Raw genomic sequence first — 18,908 nt, 5'->3', positions numbered from 1 at the left:
AGGAAAGATAACCTTAATGACTTCTATTGTGATCTGACGCTATATCAAAAATAAAATGAACTTGACATTCAAGGGGGGCGGGGGGTGCCGTTGGGGGGGCGGGGCGCCCCCCTAAGATAATGGTAGGGGAAACACTGCGGGATCTGTAAAATTTATAATTTTGAAAATGTCTCTTAACAGGGCTAGTTTATTAAATTATATGAAAAAAAAATACATATATATATATATATATATATATATATAATTAAAAAAAAACAGTAATGCAGTTTAAAACAGCTGATTTCTGTTTAAATATTTTAAATGCAATTTAGTTCTGTGATGGCAAAGCTAAATTATCAGCACCCATTACTCCAGTGTCACATGATTCTTTGATTCATGATGATTCATGATTTTTTTTTTTTTTTTGCTACTGTACCTTTAAGAATTTGCACTACCCCTCAAAAGTTTGGGATCTGTAAAATATAATGTTTTTGAAAGAAGTCTCTTTGTGACTCTTATGCTCACCAACATTAATTAATTTCATTTTATATAAAAAACAGTAATATTATAAAATATTTTTTCCAGTTTAAAATTAGCTGTTTTCTCTGTACCTACAATTCACACTACCCCTCAATAGATTGGGATCTGTACATTTAAAAAAAAAATGTATCTTATGCTCAACAAGGCTAATTTAATTTAATAAAAAAACAATAATGTTGTGATTTTTTTTTTCAATTTAAAATAGCTGTAATTCATGTCTCTGATGGCAAAGCTGAATTTTGATTCAGTGTTACATACATGATGATTCATGATTTTTCTTTTTCGTTTTTGCTACTGTACCTTTAAAAGTTCACACTACACCTCAAAAGATGGGGATCTGTAAAATGTATTGGTTTTGAAAGTCTCTCATGCTCACTAACATTAATTTATTTAATTTTATTTACAAAAACAGTAATATTGTGATTTTTTTTTTCCAGTTTAAAATAGCTGTTTAAAATGTAATTTATTTCACTGATGGCAAAGCTGAATTTTCAGCACCCATTACTCCAGTGTCATATGATTCTTCTTAGTTTGATATTGCACCTTTAAGAATCCACACTACCTCTCAAAAGATTGGGATCTGTAAAATTTTATAAAAAAAATGTCTCTTATGCTTACCAAGGCTAATTTATTTACTTTTATTAAATAAAAAATAAAAAGTGTCACATAATTATTTTTTTGCTACTGTACCTTTAAGAATTCACACTACCCCTCAAAAGATTGGGATCTGTCATATTTAAAGTTTTTGAAAAATGTCTCTAATGCTTCACAAAAAATAAGTAAATAAATAAACCATAACATTGTGTTTTTCCCTTAGTGTAAAATAGCTATTTTCTGTTTTAATATATTTTAAAATATAATTTATTTCGGTGTCACATGATTCTTCTGTTTTTGCTACTGTACCTTTAAGAATTTAATGCAAATGAACTTCAAATAGGTGACACTTATGGTTGCAGATTTACTGTCAGATGCAGAGACATCTTTCTTAATGTGCTTTGAGAGGTTATGCAGAGCTGTAGGTGCTACACACAGATAGAAGGTGAACATTTGTGACCCTGGACCACAAAACCAGTCATAAGGTTAAATTTTTCAAAACTGAGATGTATACATCATATAAAAATTCAATAAAAAAAGTTTTCTATTGATGTATGGTTTGTTAGGATAGGACAAAATTTGGCCGAGATACATCTATTTGAAAACCTGGAATCTAAGGGTGCAAAAAAATCAAAATACTGAGAAAATCACCATTAAAGTTGTCCAAATTAAGTTCTTAACAATGCATAATACTAATCAAAAATTACATTTTGATAGGTTTACAGTAGGCATTTTACAAAAAATCTTCATGGCACATGATCTTTACTTAATTTCCTAATGATTTTTGGCATAAAAGAAAAATCAATAATTTTGACCCATACGATGTATTTTTGGCTATTGCTACAAATATACCCCAGCGACTTAAGACTGGTTTTGTGGTCCAGGGTCACATTTGTGCAGGAATCAAAGTGAGATTAATTAAATTTGAAGAGTAAATACTTTTACAGCTGTCTAATGTAGTTTGTCTTCAAATAAATGCAAATACCTACACTCACCATCTCTATGGAAATCTCTATGGCTGGCATTGTGTGTGTTGTATCAGCCTCATGTGCCACATCTCAGTCAAGCTTGGCTTATGTGCTGTGACAAATCAACAGCTTGTACCGCTGTCAAAACTCTCCGACGACTTCAGGGCCTTTTCAGCACATAACCTGCCATCAGGCTAACGAAGTGAGTCAGCTCTGGCGATCCTCAAGAGCTAAAGATCTAACAAAACACCGCTGTGCCTTCGGTGACAGGACATGATGTTGTTGGCATCTGACATGCCTTTCAAGATGCGTCTGAGCCACTTGCAACCGAAATGGCTTTTTTTTTTGTCCTGCCGTCTAAGGTGACCTCTGTTTCATTTGGTTTTTAACAGTATGCAAATTGCACTTTTCTGTGCAGGCGCTTCACAATTCTCCTTAGTTGGGCTTCGTTTGATGTCATGTGGTCCTCATGGTCTTGTGATCTTCTGTGAGCTTTGCACATAAGAGGGTCAGACCTTCAAGCAACAGTGTCACATATTGTAGCCGAACCTCTGAACACACTCATAAAATTCATGCAAAAATGTCAAGAATCCAGTAAAATGTCCAGTAAATCCAGTAAATGTCAAGAATCTTCAAAAGTGCTCTTTGTACTAGAAATTAGGGAATTTGCAAACACGACAGACCACTTTGACTCCTGGAAATGGAATAACATTGGAGCTTGCTGTTTTGAGACCTTCTTGGCATTTTTGCATGCAGTGCCTAACAGACAGTGCCTGAATAATCTGGAGGCTTTCCATCTAAAGGTGCATTCATACCGACAGTGAATAAATCACTGAAGGTCGCCCTTCATTGAAAATGCTTTTCAGTGCTTTCAGGCTCTTTATTTCAGGTAGAGTTGAGGTCAGAAGTTTGCATACACCTTGCAGAATCTGAAAAATGTGAATTATTTTACCAAAATAAGAGGGATCATACAAAATGCATGTTATTTTTATTTAGTACTGACCTGAATAAGTTATTTCACAAATTCATTTACATATAGTCCACAAGAGAAAATAATAGTTGAATTTATTCAAACGTTTACATACATTTGATTCTTAATACTGTGTTGCTACCTGAATGATCCACAGCTGTTTGTTTAGTGATAGTTGTTCATGAGTCCCTTGTTTGTCCTGAACAGTTGAACTGCCCGCTGTTCTTCAGAAAAATCCTTCAGGTCTCACAAATTTTGTGGTTTTTCAGCATTTTTGTGTATTTGAACCCTTTCCAACAATGACTGTATGATTTTGAGATTCATCTTTTCACAATGAGTAAAACTGAGGGACTCATATGCAACTATTACAGAAGGTTCAAATGCTCACTGATGCTTCAGAAGGAAACAGTGCATTAAAGGGTGGGGGGGGGGGGGTGAAAACTTTTTGAATTTGAAGATCAGGGTGAATTTCACTTGTTTCATCTTCTGGGAAGCATGTGAAAATCTTCTGTAGCTTCTAAAGGCCAGTACTAAATGGAAAAAAAATGAGAGCAAAATAAGAAAAAGAAAAAATTACACATCTTAATTGTGTTCAAAAGTTTTCACCCACTGACTCTTAATGCATAGTGTTTCCTTCTGAAACATCAGAGAGCATGTGAACCTTCTGTAATAGTTGCATATGTGTCCCTCAGTTGTGAAAAGATGGATCTCAAAATCATACAGTCATTGTTGGAAAGGGTTCAAATACACAAAAATACTGAAAAAAACACAGAATTTGTGGGACCTGAAGAATTTTTCTGAAGAACAGCAGGCAGTTTAACTGTTCAGGACAAACAAGGGACACATGAACAACTATCATTAAACAAACAGACAAAAAAAAAAACCACAGCTGTGGATCATTCAGGTAACAACACAGTATTAAGAATCAACAATATGTACAATTTTAAACAGTCATTTTTATAAATTCAACTATTATTTTATCTTGTGGACTATATGTAAAGGTCTTTTATGTAAAATATCTTATTCAGGTCAGTACAAAATAAGAAAAAAAAAAAACATGCATTTTGTATGATCCCTCTTATTTTGGTAAAATAATCAACATTTTGCAGATTTTGCAAGGTGTATCCAATGGCATATTCATGGTCCTGTTTTCCTATTAATTGTAGGACCACCTCATGTAAAATTCAGTGTAATAATAAAATAATAATCTGGTTTCTGTCAGGATGAATAGATCATTATCATCTCGTAAAACAAAGCACTAAAACCCGTTACGTGCTTTCAGACAGACATTCATATGCGTCCAGACTGGCATGGAGGAACAGATTGTCTGCCAAATAGCAGGGGAGTTTTAATTGATTTAGGATCGGCTGTTAAAAGCGAGCTGAGAGCAGTCGATGTGATGTGAAATAATGAGTTTGAACTGAAGCACTGGCTTGAGTCAAATTACAAGCCAGTAACAAAAACTAAGAGCTTGATTCTGCTCCATGCGGTGTGTCGTACTGTTTCACACACACACACACACACACACACACACACACACACACACACACACCTGTGGCTTTTTCAGCATATTGTATTGCATACAAACTAATCAATTCGTTCTCAGCTTGAGCAGTCAATGATGCTGAGCATTTATAATTTGAACTTCAGATGAACACTTGTAACAAATGTGCCATTGTGAGTGATCTGATTGCCTTGAGTTGTTAATGCTCCTGCTTCAGTTCTGATTATTTTTCTTTGTCCACAGGAAACAAGATGGCAGGATCCCACGAATATCTGACCCGTTAGAACGTCCCGGTTTGGTCAAGTCCTTTCCACCATCACCTGCTCAGACTCTTCTAAAGGTTTGGCAGGTTTTAACATTTCACACCTCTTTCCACTAATCATGTTATATTTCAGCAGAGCCTTGGGTTCAGTCGGAGAGGTGGTAGGAATATCAAACAACTGCCTTCTCTCATTTATTGCTTCCTGCTGCTCACCTGTCTTTTCCTTTTTCCTGTGACAGCCATCTATTACGAATAGACGCGCTGCTTTTTGTGTGTGCATGCTACATATAACTACTTTCTTTATTTTTTTAATCATTTTGTTGATTTCTGTGGAAGACTGGATTATTAGAGTGCCACAAAAAATAAATATAGGATGAAATTATTCATTTAAAATGAAAATGTACAATACCTTTATTTACAAATAATAATATTAATACTTGTCATTTAAATAAATTAAAAGCATCCTTGCTGAATACATTGATAAAATGACAAAATTACCAAATTAAATGTTTCTTGATCAGCAGATCATATTTGCAGCATGTTAGAGTAATTTCTGGAGAATCATGTGACACTGAAGACTGAAGTAATGATGCTGAAAATTCAGCTTTGCATCACAGAAATAAATTACATTTTAAAGGGTAATAACATTTCACAATATTGGTATTTTTACTATTTTTTAATAAATACATAGCATAGATTAAAAAAACTTACTGGTCTCAAACTTTTTGAACAGTGTTGCAAATACTGGCATATACACTTGGCGTACTACAAACACAAATATATAACTTTTGACTAAATGTTATTTAAAAATTTGTCCTTCATTTACATTTTTGTTGGAAGCCATAATATGCCAAAGACACATGTCTTTAAAAATCAAAAGTTGGTTGGTTTCACACAATGAATTCTCCATGGCAAATAGATAGAAACATTATTATTATTCTATTAATTAATTATTTTAAGAATTCATTTTATTTTCGGCAGCGCTCCCAGCCTTCCGCAGAAAGGATTCTTTTGTAACTCATGCTTAATCGGTTGAAGTGTGTCACCAGATAATTCTGCGCTAACCCTCCAAGATTCCCCCTCAAGGACCAACATCCAAGTTTAACTTCAGAAATTATACTTTGTTAAAATGCTAATTTGATCTAAAAAGAAATCAAAGCTCCTTCAGGCATCAAGATCTCTCGATGAACCTCAAATTAAAGCACTTAGGTTGTTTTGGTACCTTTTACTGTGAGCTGAACTGGTGGCCGTCTACTAGAGAGCTTTCAGGGAGGCTTAAATACATTTTTGAGGCGGCTCAGTCCATCTTTTCTGTACTGCTGGACCCCCAGTAAGCAGAACCTCGAAAAAGTACCACTCTTTTGGTTGTTTTATATCAATTGTTGAATAAGACATTAGCTAGTTTTATTATCTGAATCTAGCTTATCTCCAGGGACACCTATTCCCCTCATTTAACACCCAAGTGCTTTTTTAATTGAACCCATCTGTGTTTCTGAGCAGCTCTGAGAGCCATTAGCACAAGGGCTTCTGGGAACCAGGAGGACTCAAGTGTCCGTGTTTAGGGATGTCCTAGAATGATTAGTGTCTCGATGGCATTGCAAGCGGTTGAATAAGATCAGCTCAGTCTGGATTGTGTAGTTAAGCATTTATGCATTTCACTAAGAGTCTTATAATGCAAGATGCTTATCAGCAAATGAAATTGGATTGTAAACAAGTTACCTTTCCATGCATTTATGAATGTAGTGTTAATTGTCTGTGGATTATGGTCTTTGCATTATGGTTTTGTTGTGTTCCCCATCTACTAATAATAAGCAATGTTGTATAATGCAAAATAAGGTTTTATTGTACACAGAGTTGACTAATTTGATACAGAATTGAAAATCGCAAATGGGTTGTTTTTATGTCAGTTGTTCCATTTGAGAGCATATTGAGACTTTGAAATGACAAACGTTTCATTATATTTGTTTTTTGGCCCATAAAAGCATTAAATGGCCTCATTTTTCCTGTCTGCTGGCTTTCATGTCACAGTTCAAGATGGACTCTAATGAAGGGCATGGACATTTTTCTGCAGTGCTAGAGGAATTCATCACATGGCATTTACAGCTCATTTACTGCTGACCAATATTACATGAAAACTTCAGCAGCTACAGATTTTGATTGACATAAAATAAGTTTAAGTACTACGATTGCTAACACTAAAACTGAAACAAAAGTAAAGTAAATAGAAGCTAATAAAAATGACAAAAGCACACAAGAAAATTAATAAAACCTTAAACTGAAAATATAAAAATAATATCTAATTAAAAATATAAAATTTAGCTGCAAGCAGAGATTACCAGGGTTCAATGGCATTAAGGCATTTAAGCATAAAAAAAAAAAGCCTGTAACCACTTAAATCAATGGTTTTAAAAAATAAGTTTAGGCAAATACAGATAATTTGCTGTTTTTTAATGTTTATGACTGTTATAGCAGAAGCTGTGGTCCAATCTCCTTGTAACTTTGCATGCTTGTTTAGAATCACCAGTTTTGTGAAGTTTTGAGTTTTCCTGTAAGCTTTATAGGCTTTTGGGTATATTTGGACAGGCCCCTTTTCAAAACAACCTCGTTATAACTTCCCAAAAGGTAAAATTCAAAATTTGTTGAGAATTCTTGACCTAGTCCAGAGACTTGTACAACAGTGTTTTTTTTTTTTCCCAGATTGAACAAAAAAACTAGGAATAATTCACAAAAGTAGGTTTTTCACTTGCAGTGATTCTAGAGGCAAAGTTGTTCGGAATGAGGAGGTCTATCGTATGATACAAATATCATGCGTATGTGTGAAAAAACGTGCAATATACAACCGTTTATGACTTTGAAAAATGCAATATCGCTCCCCAGTGGCCAATTTCCTTTAAATTTCTCTCAGACCTTTAGGGCTGTGAGTCAACCAGGCCCACCAAGTTTCGTTCTGATCGGCCTCCGTTAACCTTGTTTTTTAGGTGCTCAAATTCATTGGCCTATCTGCCATGTTTTTTGAGATATGCAAACGATAATTATTGATATTCTCTCTCCAGAGAATCTTACTGCACTGGTTCGGTTCCGAACAGGCAAAAAACCTTTGACCAGTTCGCAAAAGTAAGTTTTAAAAAAAAATGCAAAATATCTAAACGTTTTGTGACAGACGTCATGAGCCAAGGATTCCAACGACATAAGACACTTGAGCCTGTGACAAACAGTTTAGGAGTTATGCGCGATTCCGTACTTTTGATTGCTGTAGCCCCCATCAGGCCGATTGGAGAGAGCTTTGGTGACATTGTTAGACGATGTGAGTACTACCATCCCTCCAAGTTTCAAGTCTCTATGACTTACGTTTTGGTCTGGCTGATCAATTTTATGTGGAGATTGCTGATCCTTGGCCATTCTAACAATTACAATAGGGTTTCAGGGCTACGCGCTTGAACCCCTAATAAAATCGGTATTGTCTGTGCCAGATAAGCAACTGCTACCAAGATCCAGGTATTACAGATCACGTTGGCTGACATGTCTGACACTTTCTTCTTTAAAAGATGCTAGTAATCAATAGTAAACACTTCTAGAGTTTCAGAAGAGATCTCAAAATGTTGCGAGAGAGTTCAAAATGACGTCAAAACATTTCTCATCTTCTGTGCTATCCATGTTAATTATACAGCTTTGTACTTTGACTTTATGTCAGCAATTGTATCATTTCTATGTGTTTTTATTTGTCCTGCTTAATTTTATGTGGAAAATTTGAGACGAAGTTGACACCGAAATGAAAATAAATCTAAAAAAGTCTCAGCAACCTCTGAAAAACAATATTTTTTTTCTCTGGAAACAGACATTGCGTAAAAATCTTCGTCAGAGGAATTAAATTCTGGGTTTCCTATACCAATTCCTTTCAGAGTGTGTAAACACCTTGATCCAGGAGGATCCCAGAATCAGTGGTTTTGGATGCTGCGTTAAATTCCCCTGAATCCCAAAGCAATAACAGTCTTACAACAGGATGGTTTTACCACAACACCACCATGCAACTTTAGAAGATGTTCTGCTTTGGCTGCACATTATTCACTTCTATAGCCATTTTCTAAGCTGTTTTCTGTCATATTGCCCTAATACATTCTCACATTAAGGTTATTAAACAGCCTGCCTGCCCACAACAGTCATACTGTAGTATTTCTGTATTTCTGTAAAACGGTGTTGGCAAACGCGTTATAGTTGCGAAACTGTGGCTGTAATGTGACAACAGGAAGTCATATTATCTTTCAGCAACTGTGACATTATGTCATCTTACCATTGTACATTTTTAGCTTGCTTTTAGCAGCATTTCTGACAGGAACATTGTAATATAATGGGAAATATTTGCAGTTTTATATCACATTAGATATTTGGAGAATGCATACATACATGCATAAAGCATGAATTTTGGTAACTTCTATTGAGATAAACATCTTAAGGTCACTCAAAGGTCTTTGAACTAGATTAGTAATGCAAGCATGCAAACCTTCACAAGCCAGTCAATGGACGTTTTCAGGTATTTAAAAAAGCAGTTTTGACATTTTGATAGTGGCAGATTTTGGACAGTAGTGCAATTTAATGATCAAAGATACAAAAAGCACACTTTTTGGCATGTCCTTTGGCTCGTAAATCTGAGGGGGCATGTGCGGTTTGAATGGGCATGATGCTTCTGTGCTCACACACACACACACACACACACACACACACACACACATATCCACATCCACATGTCGCTTGCCAGTGATTTCCTTCATAGAGGCTGTTTCGAATGGCATGCTTGACTAGAATAGAGGAAGTTGTAGCAAATTGAGGAAGCTATAGGTCTTTTTCTTGCCTTCCCCGCTGCTTTTCTCATGAGTAGAACATATGAAGATTGAGAGAAACTGTGTTTCGTTGCTGGTCACGGTCGTGTCTCTAAGGGTTCAGCTGATTTAATTGACTTCATCATGGCTAAGAGTATGTACAGGTTTCGCAGTCCAGCACTCGCTGCCATGCACCACCGCAGGCGCTTCAGTGATGTAAGTAGACTTAATGTATCAAAGTGTGAGGAAAAATCAATTGTAGTGAAATGTGAGTTTGTGTGTTTATAAAGAAATTCCAAGTGTAAGAGTGTAAGTCTAGGAGAGACATAATGTTTTAGCATAATGTGTGATTGTGTGTTTTTTTTTTTTTTTGTGTGTGTAAAGTGTTCTGATGTTTTACTTTTGATTTCATTTTAATTTTCATTAGTCTGGTCAGAGTCTTGTTTAACATATATTATCATTATGCATAAATAACAGTTTGAATAATAGAATATTTAAAAGAGTTTTTGTTGTAACTTTAGATTTAAATTATGATAATATTATATTGATCTGAGGGTTTTGAGTCATACATGCTTGCTTAGGATCTGTACAGAGTGTACTGTGTGAGTTTGTGATGCAATGGTGTTATAGGATGTCTTTGTTGAGAAAGAAATGTTTCTTCAACTTTAGGCACTCTTATGTCCCAGAGGTTGCTTTATATTGAAACTAATGAATTCTGTATTTAAATGTTTCATCAAAACTGCCTCAGCAAACTTTTTTTTTCTCTTTACTGATTATATTTGGTACTACCTACATATGGATTTTTGGATTTTTTTTAAATAATTATAATATTATGAGTCAATGCATTTTTTAAACGCAATATTTAATTTAAATTAAAGTAAAATTAACTATTTTTGATAGTAATTGTGTGAAAATGTTTTATATTAACTTTTCAAAAACACCTCTCTTAAAGTCAACAGGCCCAAAAGCATCCATAGTTAGAGAAACATGCAGTTTGCTTAATTTAAAAACAGCAGAAGTAAATTGTAAGTAACCACAAGTGTGTGTGTGTTTATTTATGTTTGATGAATCAGCGAGTCAGAGGGAGAAACACATTGAAAGTTCCACTTTCAATACAGCATTTTGTTACAATGAAGTCATTTAAGGTAGTCTGAACTGTGTGAGTGTGTGTTATGTAAGTGTAAGTTTGCAGCTGTTTGTGCGATTTCTTGTTGAGAAAAATCAGTTACTGACAAGGATTTTGCAGAGTCTTACCTGACTCTGCAGTCTTATCAGCACTGAACATTAAAAATGGTGCTGCATTCTGAAAAACTGTTTTACTAATATTTTCTGTAGTGTTTGCCTTGCAGAAATTGCTGCTATGTTGCCAAGACATTGCTATGTGGTTTCAGGGGTGTTCTGATTGGCTGTGGTGTTGCTATGACGTTGCTAAGGCTTTGCTAGATAGTTGTAGGGTGTTCGGATTAGCTATAGTGTTGCTATGAGGTTGCTATGGTGTTGTTAGATGACTGTCTTTGTAGGAAGGTTCTGAGTGGCTGTTGTGTTGCTGGACATTTGTAGGGGTGTTCTGATTGGCTGTGGTGTTGCTATAAGGTTGCTAGGGTGTTGTTAGATGCTTGTAGGGGTGTTCTGAGTGGTTGTTGTGTTGTAAGGTTGCAGGGGAGTTTTAATTGGCTGTGGTGTTGTTAGATGCTTGTGGGGTGTTCTGATTGACAGTTGTGTTGCTATGAGGTTGCTGGGGCGTTGTTAGATGGTTGTAGGATGTTCTGATTGGCTGTGGCGTTGCTATGATTTTGCTAGGGCATTGTTAGATGGTTGTAGGCATGTTCTGATTGGCTGTGGTGTTGCTATGAGGTTGCTAGGGTGTGAGATGGTTGTAGGGTGTTCTGATTGGCTGTGGTGTAGCTAAGGGGTTGCTGGGGTGTTGTTAGATTGTTGTAGGGGTGTTCTGATTGGCTGTGGTGTTGCTATGAGGTTGCTAGGGTGTGAGATGGTTGTAGGGTGTTCTGATTGGCTGTGGTGTAGCTAAGGGGTTGCTGGGGTGTTGTTAGATTGTTGTAGGGGTGTTCTGATTGGCTGTGGTGTAGCTAAGGGGTTGCTGGGGTGTTGTTAGATTGTTGTAGGCATGTTCTGATTGGCTGTGGTGTTGCTATGAGGTTGCTAGGGTGTGAGATGGTTGTAGGGTGTTCTGATTGGCTGTGGTGTAGCTAAGGGGTTGCTGGGGTGGTGTTAGATTGTTGTAGGGATGTTCTGAGTGGCTGTTGTGTTGCTGTCAGGTTGTAGTGGTGTTCTAACTGGCTATACGCCTTATTCAGCCCGCCGCCATTTTGAATCGAAAACGAGGCTGTGAGGGATAGCAGTCCAGCAGCACCCACTGTGGCGTATTGTTGCGTATCGGGATGGAGATCGTTTAGTCATAAAAATAAAGAGAATATATCATTTCACAAATTTCCACAGGACAAAGAACTTCAGAAAATGTGTATTATATGTAGTTCGACGGGACATAGGACCTAACTTTCAGGTAACAATATTGCATTTATTTAAGAAAATGACTGTGGAAACTAGCCGGTTGGCTAATTGCTAATTTATAATGTGAGCATGTTTATCTTCCTTTAAACGTTTACGCAGAGCTCAAATGTTATGTTTTACTACAACTAAACTAAATATTTCCATTTTGTATAGATTACAAAGAACACAAGAGTGTGCAAAACATTTTACTCAGGATTGTTTTTCAAAAACACTGACTGGAATTAGGAAGCTTAAGGAGGGTTCAGCTCCGTCTGTGTTTAACGTTATCTGGACTCAAAAGCCTCACGAAAAGAAAACCTTTCGACCGCAAATGAAAAAGTTATTATTTTCAAATGATGTTTTAAAGATTAAAATGCTTAATAGTTTGTGTTAAGAGCCTGCAGTTAGATTGTAAGCCTCTTTCAGACAACATGTTAAGTAGTGCCGTGTAGTGTTTGAGGTCAACCCCTTTTAAAATCGCAAAATGATATTCAGAACATTTATTTTTTTTGTTTCTGTTCTGCTTTAGACAAGGAAAATGTCGTGTTTATCGTAATTTTATAATAAAGATCAGGAAGACGTAGCTGCAGGCTCTTAGCACAAACCATTAAGCATTTTAATCTATATAACATCATTTAAAAACTCTGTGAAAGCGTTTAAAGGAAGATAAACATGCTCATATTAGAAATTAAAAGTCTTTCCACAGTCATTTTCTTAAATAAATGCAATATTGTTACCTGAAAGTCAAACAATCCACGTTTTCTGGAGCTGTTAGATGGTTGTAGTGTGTTCTGATTGGCTGTGGTGTTGCTATGAGGTTGCTAGGGTCTTAGTTGTAGGGTGTTCTGATTGGCTGTAGTGTTGTTTTGGGGTTGCTAGGGTGTTGTTAGATGGTTGTAGTGTGTTCTGATTGGCTGTGGTGTTGCTAAGGGGTTGCTGGGGTGTTGTTAGACTGTTGTAGGGATGTTCTGACTGGCCGTGGTGTTGCTAAGAGGTTGTTAGGGTGTTGTTAGATGGTTGTAGGGATTTTCTGAGTGGCTGCTGTGTTGCTGTGAGGTTGTAGGGGTGTTCTGATTGTCTGTAGTGTTGCAATGAGGTTGCTTGGATATTGTTATATGGTTGTAGGGATGTTCTGAGTGGCTGTTTTGTTGCTGTAAGTTTGTAGGGGTGTTCTGATTGGCTGCGTCATTGCTATGCGGTTGCTAGGGTGTTGTAAGATGTTTAATGTTTAGGGTTATGGGTACGAAATAATTTTGCATGCTAAAAAGCAGGGAGTGGTTTCTGAACAATGTTTCATTCAATTCATGTTGCAACTTCTTATGCTGGTTTATTCTGAGCAGCGGGCTCAATGATATGACACCGCAGCTGTAGCTAGTCAGGTCACATCCTTCATACGCACAGCTGCTCTGTCTTTTGCGTTAAATTATGCTGTTTCACAGTCTTCATCTCCCATTGAGATGAACCGTATGATAGGGAGGAAGGACATCTGGTTGTCTGATGCACTGTTGATCGTAGGATCAAGGCAGCCAGCACTGTCCATTACTGCAAAGCCACTGTCACAGACAGTCGTACTCACGTCAAGTGGACTCGCAGACTGTTAGATCTCACTCTTTCTCATTGTGTTCATCCACCTCTCTCTCTCCCCCCTCTTTTATCTGTTCCTCCTGATTCTCAGACATCAGATATATTTGCAATGATAGAGCGAATGCAGGTGAGAAGTCCACATTTTCATTTGGTTTTGTGTTTATTGCTTTTTTAATACCATTGTTAACCTGCAGTATGGTGACACCTTCTTAGTCTTTGCTTTTTACTTTCATCTGTCATCTATATTCTAAGGTTCTCTCTTAATTCTAAGGTTCTCTCAGTCGTTCACTCTATATTTTATATATGTAGCTTGAGCTCTTCTGTCATTAAACTCTGGTATAAATATATTCTACGCAAGTATGCACACTTGGTCAGCACATTTTAATGTCTGGTGAACCTGGTGATCCATCGTAATTCGAGCATAAAGAACATTTTATACTTCTGATTTTTTTTAATTAAACTATTATGAAGTACAATTATGTAAAGTACAAACCTGAAGGGAGTGATATAATTTGTTTTAAATATCTGTGTTATTCAATTATATATTCATTTAAAATGAATTAATTTTACATATATTTATTTATTCATGTCCATTATTGCGTTAGAAGCTTGAATACTTGCGTAGAATGTTTCAGGCCTAATTGTCTTTGTTTAATATCTGCATTTAAATGTTTGCATATATTGACCATGTTTGCAATTTTTAAGAGTTGTCAAATGTTTAAATTATTTCAAGTTATTAACTTACAAGTAATGAATTCTAATTGGTATTGGTATTTACTGTTCTAATGTATATGCAATGTGTTTATTCCATTAAATGGATGTTTTAAATTAACGATCTATTAAATATATATTTTTTGTGAACACAGAGCAGTAGAATGGACGAGCAGAGGTGCACGCTTCCACCTCCTCTCAAAGTAAGTGTGTGTATTTAGAGCCACACAAACAAGCATCAAGTGTTATAGTCATTGCAATCTGTTCTCCAGTCACTGCCATAAGCATTGTGTTTATCATATGTGCACAGAAACACACAATGCTGCTTTTGTAACAGACGGATGTTTTCATATTAACCCTCAATCTCATAGCTTTAAAGTTCAAAAAAGCTCTGCTGCTTTAAAATGTTGACATTTCCATGCATAATAGTAGCTCTTATGACATCAAGGTCGTTTCAAAAGGTTGGCAGCATAATTATTGCCTATTAAAATAATTTTGGGCCAAACTGTAAGGCAAAATGCATAGCAAGTAGCTTTGTGCAAAAGTTTAAAATGAAGGAAGTCTTGTTTAAAACACAAGTATTGATTTATAAAATGTGTTCAAATGCGCAAATGCTTACTAGACTATGTTTCAGCATTTTGTGCCATAAGTACATCCCTTAAAGGTCCCATATTGTCAAAACCGAAATTTCCTGGCTTTTTTCATGATAACCAAGGTCTAGGGGCTATGTAACTACTAACTTTGTCGTCTTTCACACAGCGATTCCGGAAAACACACGGATAATGTGTCCCATGATTTGTTCCGGAATTGTTTGATTTGGTTTATTCACAAAGTATTTTTCCGGAATCTGTGCATGCTTTATACACAAAGACATGCAATGCGACGCCTGCATTGCACTAAACGGAAAGTGCCGAACGATAGTCCGTTTTCACATATTTTTTCGTTGTTCAACGTGCATCATCATCACTACAACACCGCCTTTATGGCATTGGTTCTGGCTTTTGTTCACACAGCGCTGACCCCAGTAACGTTACTAGGTTCCCAACCCGGGATCGTTCCCGGAACTTTCGGGCAATTTTCCAGAATCAACACGCATTGTGAAAGAGGCTTTACTAAAGCAATAGTTACATAGCTTACTGCAATCGTAGTTTACAAAAAAAAACATTAATTACCATTCTGAAACATCCCGTTGAGTATCACAAGCCAAAGCAGGCTACAGAATACATGACAGTAGTTACCTGTGGTTGGCCTGGCAGTGCGTCACTCAGAAAACAACTGGCCAATCGAAGAGAGGCTCATGAATATTAATTAGATGGGCCAAAATTGACCTGTTCTTGACAGAGCTCCTAAAAGAGGAGCTATAAAAATATATTGAGATGGTTTTTGGCAGTTATACCGCAAATATATATTTTTAAGGACATCAACAGCTAATATAAATCTCCAAAAAGGTGTACAATATGGGACCTTTAAGATGCTGCCATGAGTTAAAAAATAGTTTAAATTTAAAATAGAAGTAAATGTGTCTTGTGTAAAGATACAGATGTGTTTTGTGTTTAGCTTTGCTCTATATCCAGTTTGTTGTGCTAGAACATGTCCTTAGGCTGCACTCATACATACAATATAATGCTTTATACTTTTATGAGTTATGAAGGTGAATCACACATTCAACTCAAAATATAAATGGCCATAAAGTGTATGTTTGCTAGAATATATAGAAGTACTTTGTTGTTGTACTGTGAATAAAACAAGCCAACATAAAAGACCAAAACTTGTGATCTGATGCTCTCACCGCAGGCCTTGTGAATGTTGTATACAGTTCTAGGTTTTATGAGTCTCCACAGGTCTCTTTATGCACCTTCATATTTCCTTCATCTGCAGTTTAAAGTGAGTCGAATAAAGGGCTCAAGATGTCTACATCTCTAATCTCTCTCTTTTCCTCCTACAGACTGAGGAAGATTACATTCCATATCCCAGCGTCCATGAGGTTGCAAACTTCTTTGGCTATTTATATGTAAATACGAATGTGTTTTCTTGCTGTACTGGTTGTAAAATTGTTCTTTTCGTTTTTGTGCACTGGCAGGTATTGGGTCGTACAGGCACTTTACCTCTCATTCTGCTGCCCCAGTTTGGAGGTTACTGGATTGAAGGGACCAATCATGATTTAGGCTCCTCCTCCACACCAGAGGAACCGCCCCCTTGCCCTGCAACGCAGGTTAAACTGGAGACAAACAGCATTGCCAAGATCTACAGGAAACACTTTCTGGGCAAGGTGAGATTCAACATACATTTGCACGTGTTTACATATCTGTTTTATTTATTTATGCTTTACCTGCTATATTAAAGGATTAGTTTAGTTCCAGAAAAAAAATCCTGATAATTTACTCACCCCCATGTCATCCCAGATGATCATGTCTTTCTTCCATCAGTCGAAAAGAAATTAAGGTTTCTGAGGAAAACGTTCTTGGATTTCTCTCTATATAGTGGACTTCAATGGGAGCCAATGGATTGAACGTCCAAATTGCAGCTTCAAAAAGGCTCTGCCATTTCGGTTTCCTTTACGTGAGCTTTCGGAGTGCGTTACAATGATCTGAAACTCAGAACAAATTTTTCTTTCGTTTTGTTAATCTGTTAATGATTTAAGTGAAATGTATTTCGTGTATAGGTCTATATATTCCTTTTTATGAAGCCTATATAGTTTTATTCTGTTTTCTTCATTTACAGAAGCACTGCAGGTGCATGAAGTGACCTTGTGTGAATCTGTGTTCTCCACTATCCTGCCATTTTTGCTGGTTTCAAACACACAAAAAGCTGCATATTATCTGCCATTCATTTTCACTTAAATGTAGGCCTAATGCTGGCTGGTTTGTGACATGTCCTCGGATAAACTAAAGCCGGGGCATTTCCATTGCAACTTATCTATGATGAATTTACAGCGGAGCATGGGCATTTCACTCATTTGATGCATCAGCATCACATTTGCATAGGCAGTACTATGCTGTCTGACAAACTATATTTTGTACAGATTTTGTTGTGGTAAATTAAAATATTTAATTATTTTGGTCAGAGAAAAACGCTGGATTATGCAACTCATTGTCTCCATGCAGTTAATTAATAAACCATCAGTATCGGCCCTTTTCATGCTATTTGGCTTGTAGATTGTAGGAAACTAAAATAGCCTGTGTTTGTAATGTTTGTAAATATGGTTTTCAAACTGGTTTCGAAATGGTAATAATACAGAGGAAAGCAGGAATAGAATTGTTTATTTACCAATATATATATATTTTTTTTAAGCCTGCTTTATGCAATTGACCAATATCGGTATCGGAATCTGACAATATTTTTTGTTAAAATCTGTATCGTATTGGCCAAAAAAAATCATCTGTGTACTTTAGTTCAAAAAGGTAGGGTAGGGCGAACATTGTTGTTTTATCTTTTTTTCTGTAAAGGGTGTTTGACTTTCTTTACACATTCGCTTTATAAACCCTGGTTTGGCACTTCCACCTACATCACGCGTGACCTTTCCAATGTGATTATGTAATGTGTCGAGCGAACATTTGTGGTTAAAAAGTATATATATTAGTGGTGGGCCGTTATCGGCGTTAACGTGCTGCGTTAACGTGAAACTCTTATCGCGCGATAAAAAAAATATCGCCGTTAATCTATTCTCAAATTTGGGTTGGGAGCTGGGTCTAACCTACGCAAGCTATGATGACTTTCACCTTGATAGTTTAACGCGGATGTATACCGAAGACTGTAGAATATGGTCGCGCGTTTAAGTCTCCTCCGCCAAAACACAGACGGGATCGCGTCGTCCTCCATTCATGAAAACAGAATCTACTATAGCGAAATGCCACGTAAATTCGTCGTTTTTTGGATTCATAAATCAAATGTTGGTCAGTCACTTAATTCAAATCGCGATATGGACTAGTGTATGTGAAAACTGAAATGCAAAAAGACCGTTTTAATATGGATCCGATTTGTTCCGTTTGCCTAGCTGTATGTATGCATTGCGGAGACGAGCTTTTACTACACGCATACTGAAACACACGTGACGCTCCCGATAATTTTTGGCATTTTCATCTCACATGAACAGATAAACTCAATCTCCCAAACTGTTGTGAGTGTCACTTTTACTGTTTCATTTGAGAAAACTAGCATCATATCATACTGTATACACAGAAACTTCACGGCAACCTGTCAAAATAAAAGTACGGTGTAACATGTAATGGGTTGGGTAGGTGTTGACGTTAAAAAAAAACACAATCTAATAGGTAGAAAAAATAATTTCATTGTTAGTTAGTTAGTAAACACAAGTACATCTTATTGAACATAATTTATTTTCATCAACAAATTATCATAGAACAGCTTTATGAGCTTTATGATCCATTCTCAAAGACTTTAAGTCATTATTTGGGTAGCACACATATTCTGAATGCCTTCAGCAGAATTCAAATTAGCCATTTTAATCTAGATT

The 18,908-nt window shown here is 36.4% G+C and overlaps 1 protein-coding gene across 1 annotated transcript in view; it reads left to right on the top strand.

Annotated features, from left to right (window-relative positions):
- The first annotated feature begins 4,801 nt into the window (after positions 1-4,801).
- rap1gapb (RAP1 GTPase activating protein b) overlaps positions 4,802-18,908 on the top strand; it is a 42,825-nt gene continuing 28,718 nt past the window's right edge. The window contains exons 1-4 of the mRNA XM_073852507.1: positions 4,802-4,895; positions 14,590-14,637; positions 16,380-16,418; positions 16,515-16,703. Coding sequence (XP_073708608.1) covers positions 14,599-14,637; positions 16,380-16,418; positions 16,515-16,703 — 267 coding nt within the window. The 5' untranslated portion in view covers positions 4,802-4,895; positions 14,590-14,598. The remainder of the gene's footprint in view (positions 4,896-14,589; positions 14,638-16,379; positions 16,419-16,514; positions 16,704-18,908) is intronic.

Source organism: Garra rufa, chromosome 12 (genome assembly GCF_049309525.1).
Source record: "Garra rufa chromosome 12, GarRuf1.0, whole genome shotgun sequence".
Classification (NCBI taxonomy): Eukaryota; Metazoa; Chordata; class Actinopteri; order Cypriniformes; family Cyprinidae; genus Garra; species Garra rufa.
Note: the sequence above shows the minus strand (reverse complement) of the source record. Positions and strands in the feature narration are given on the sequence as shown.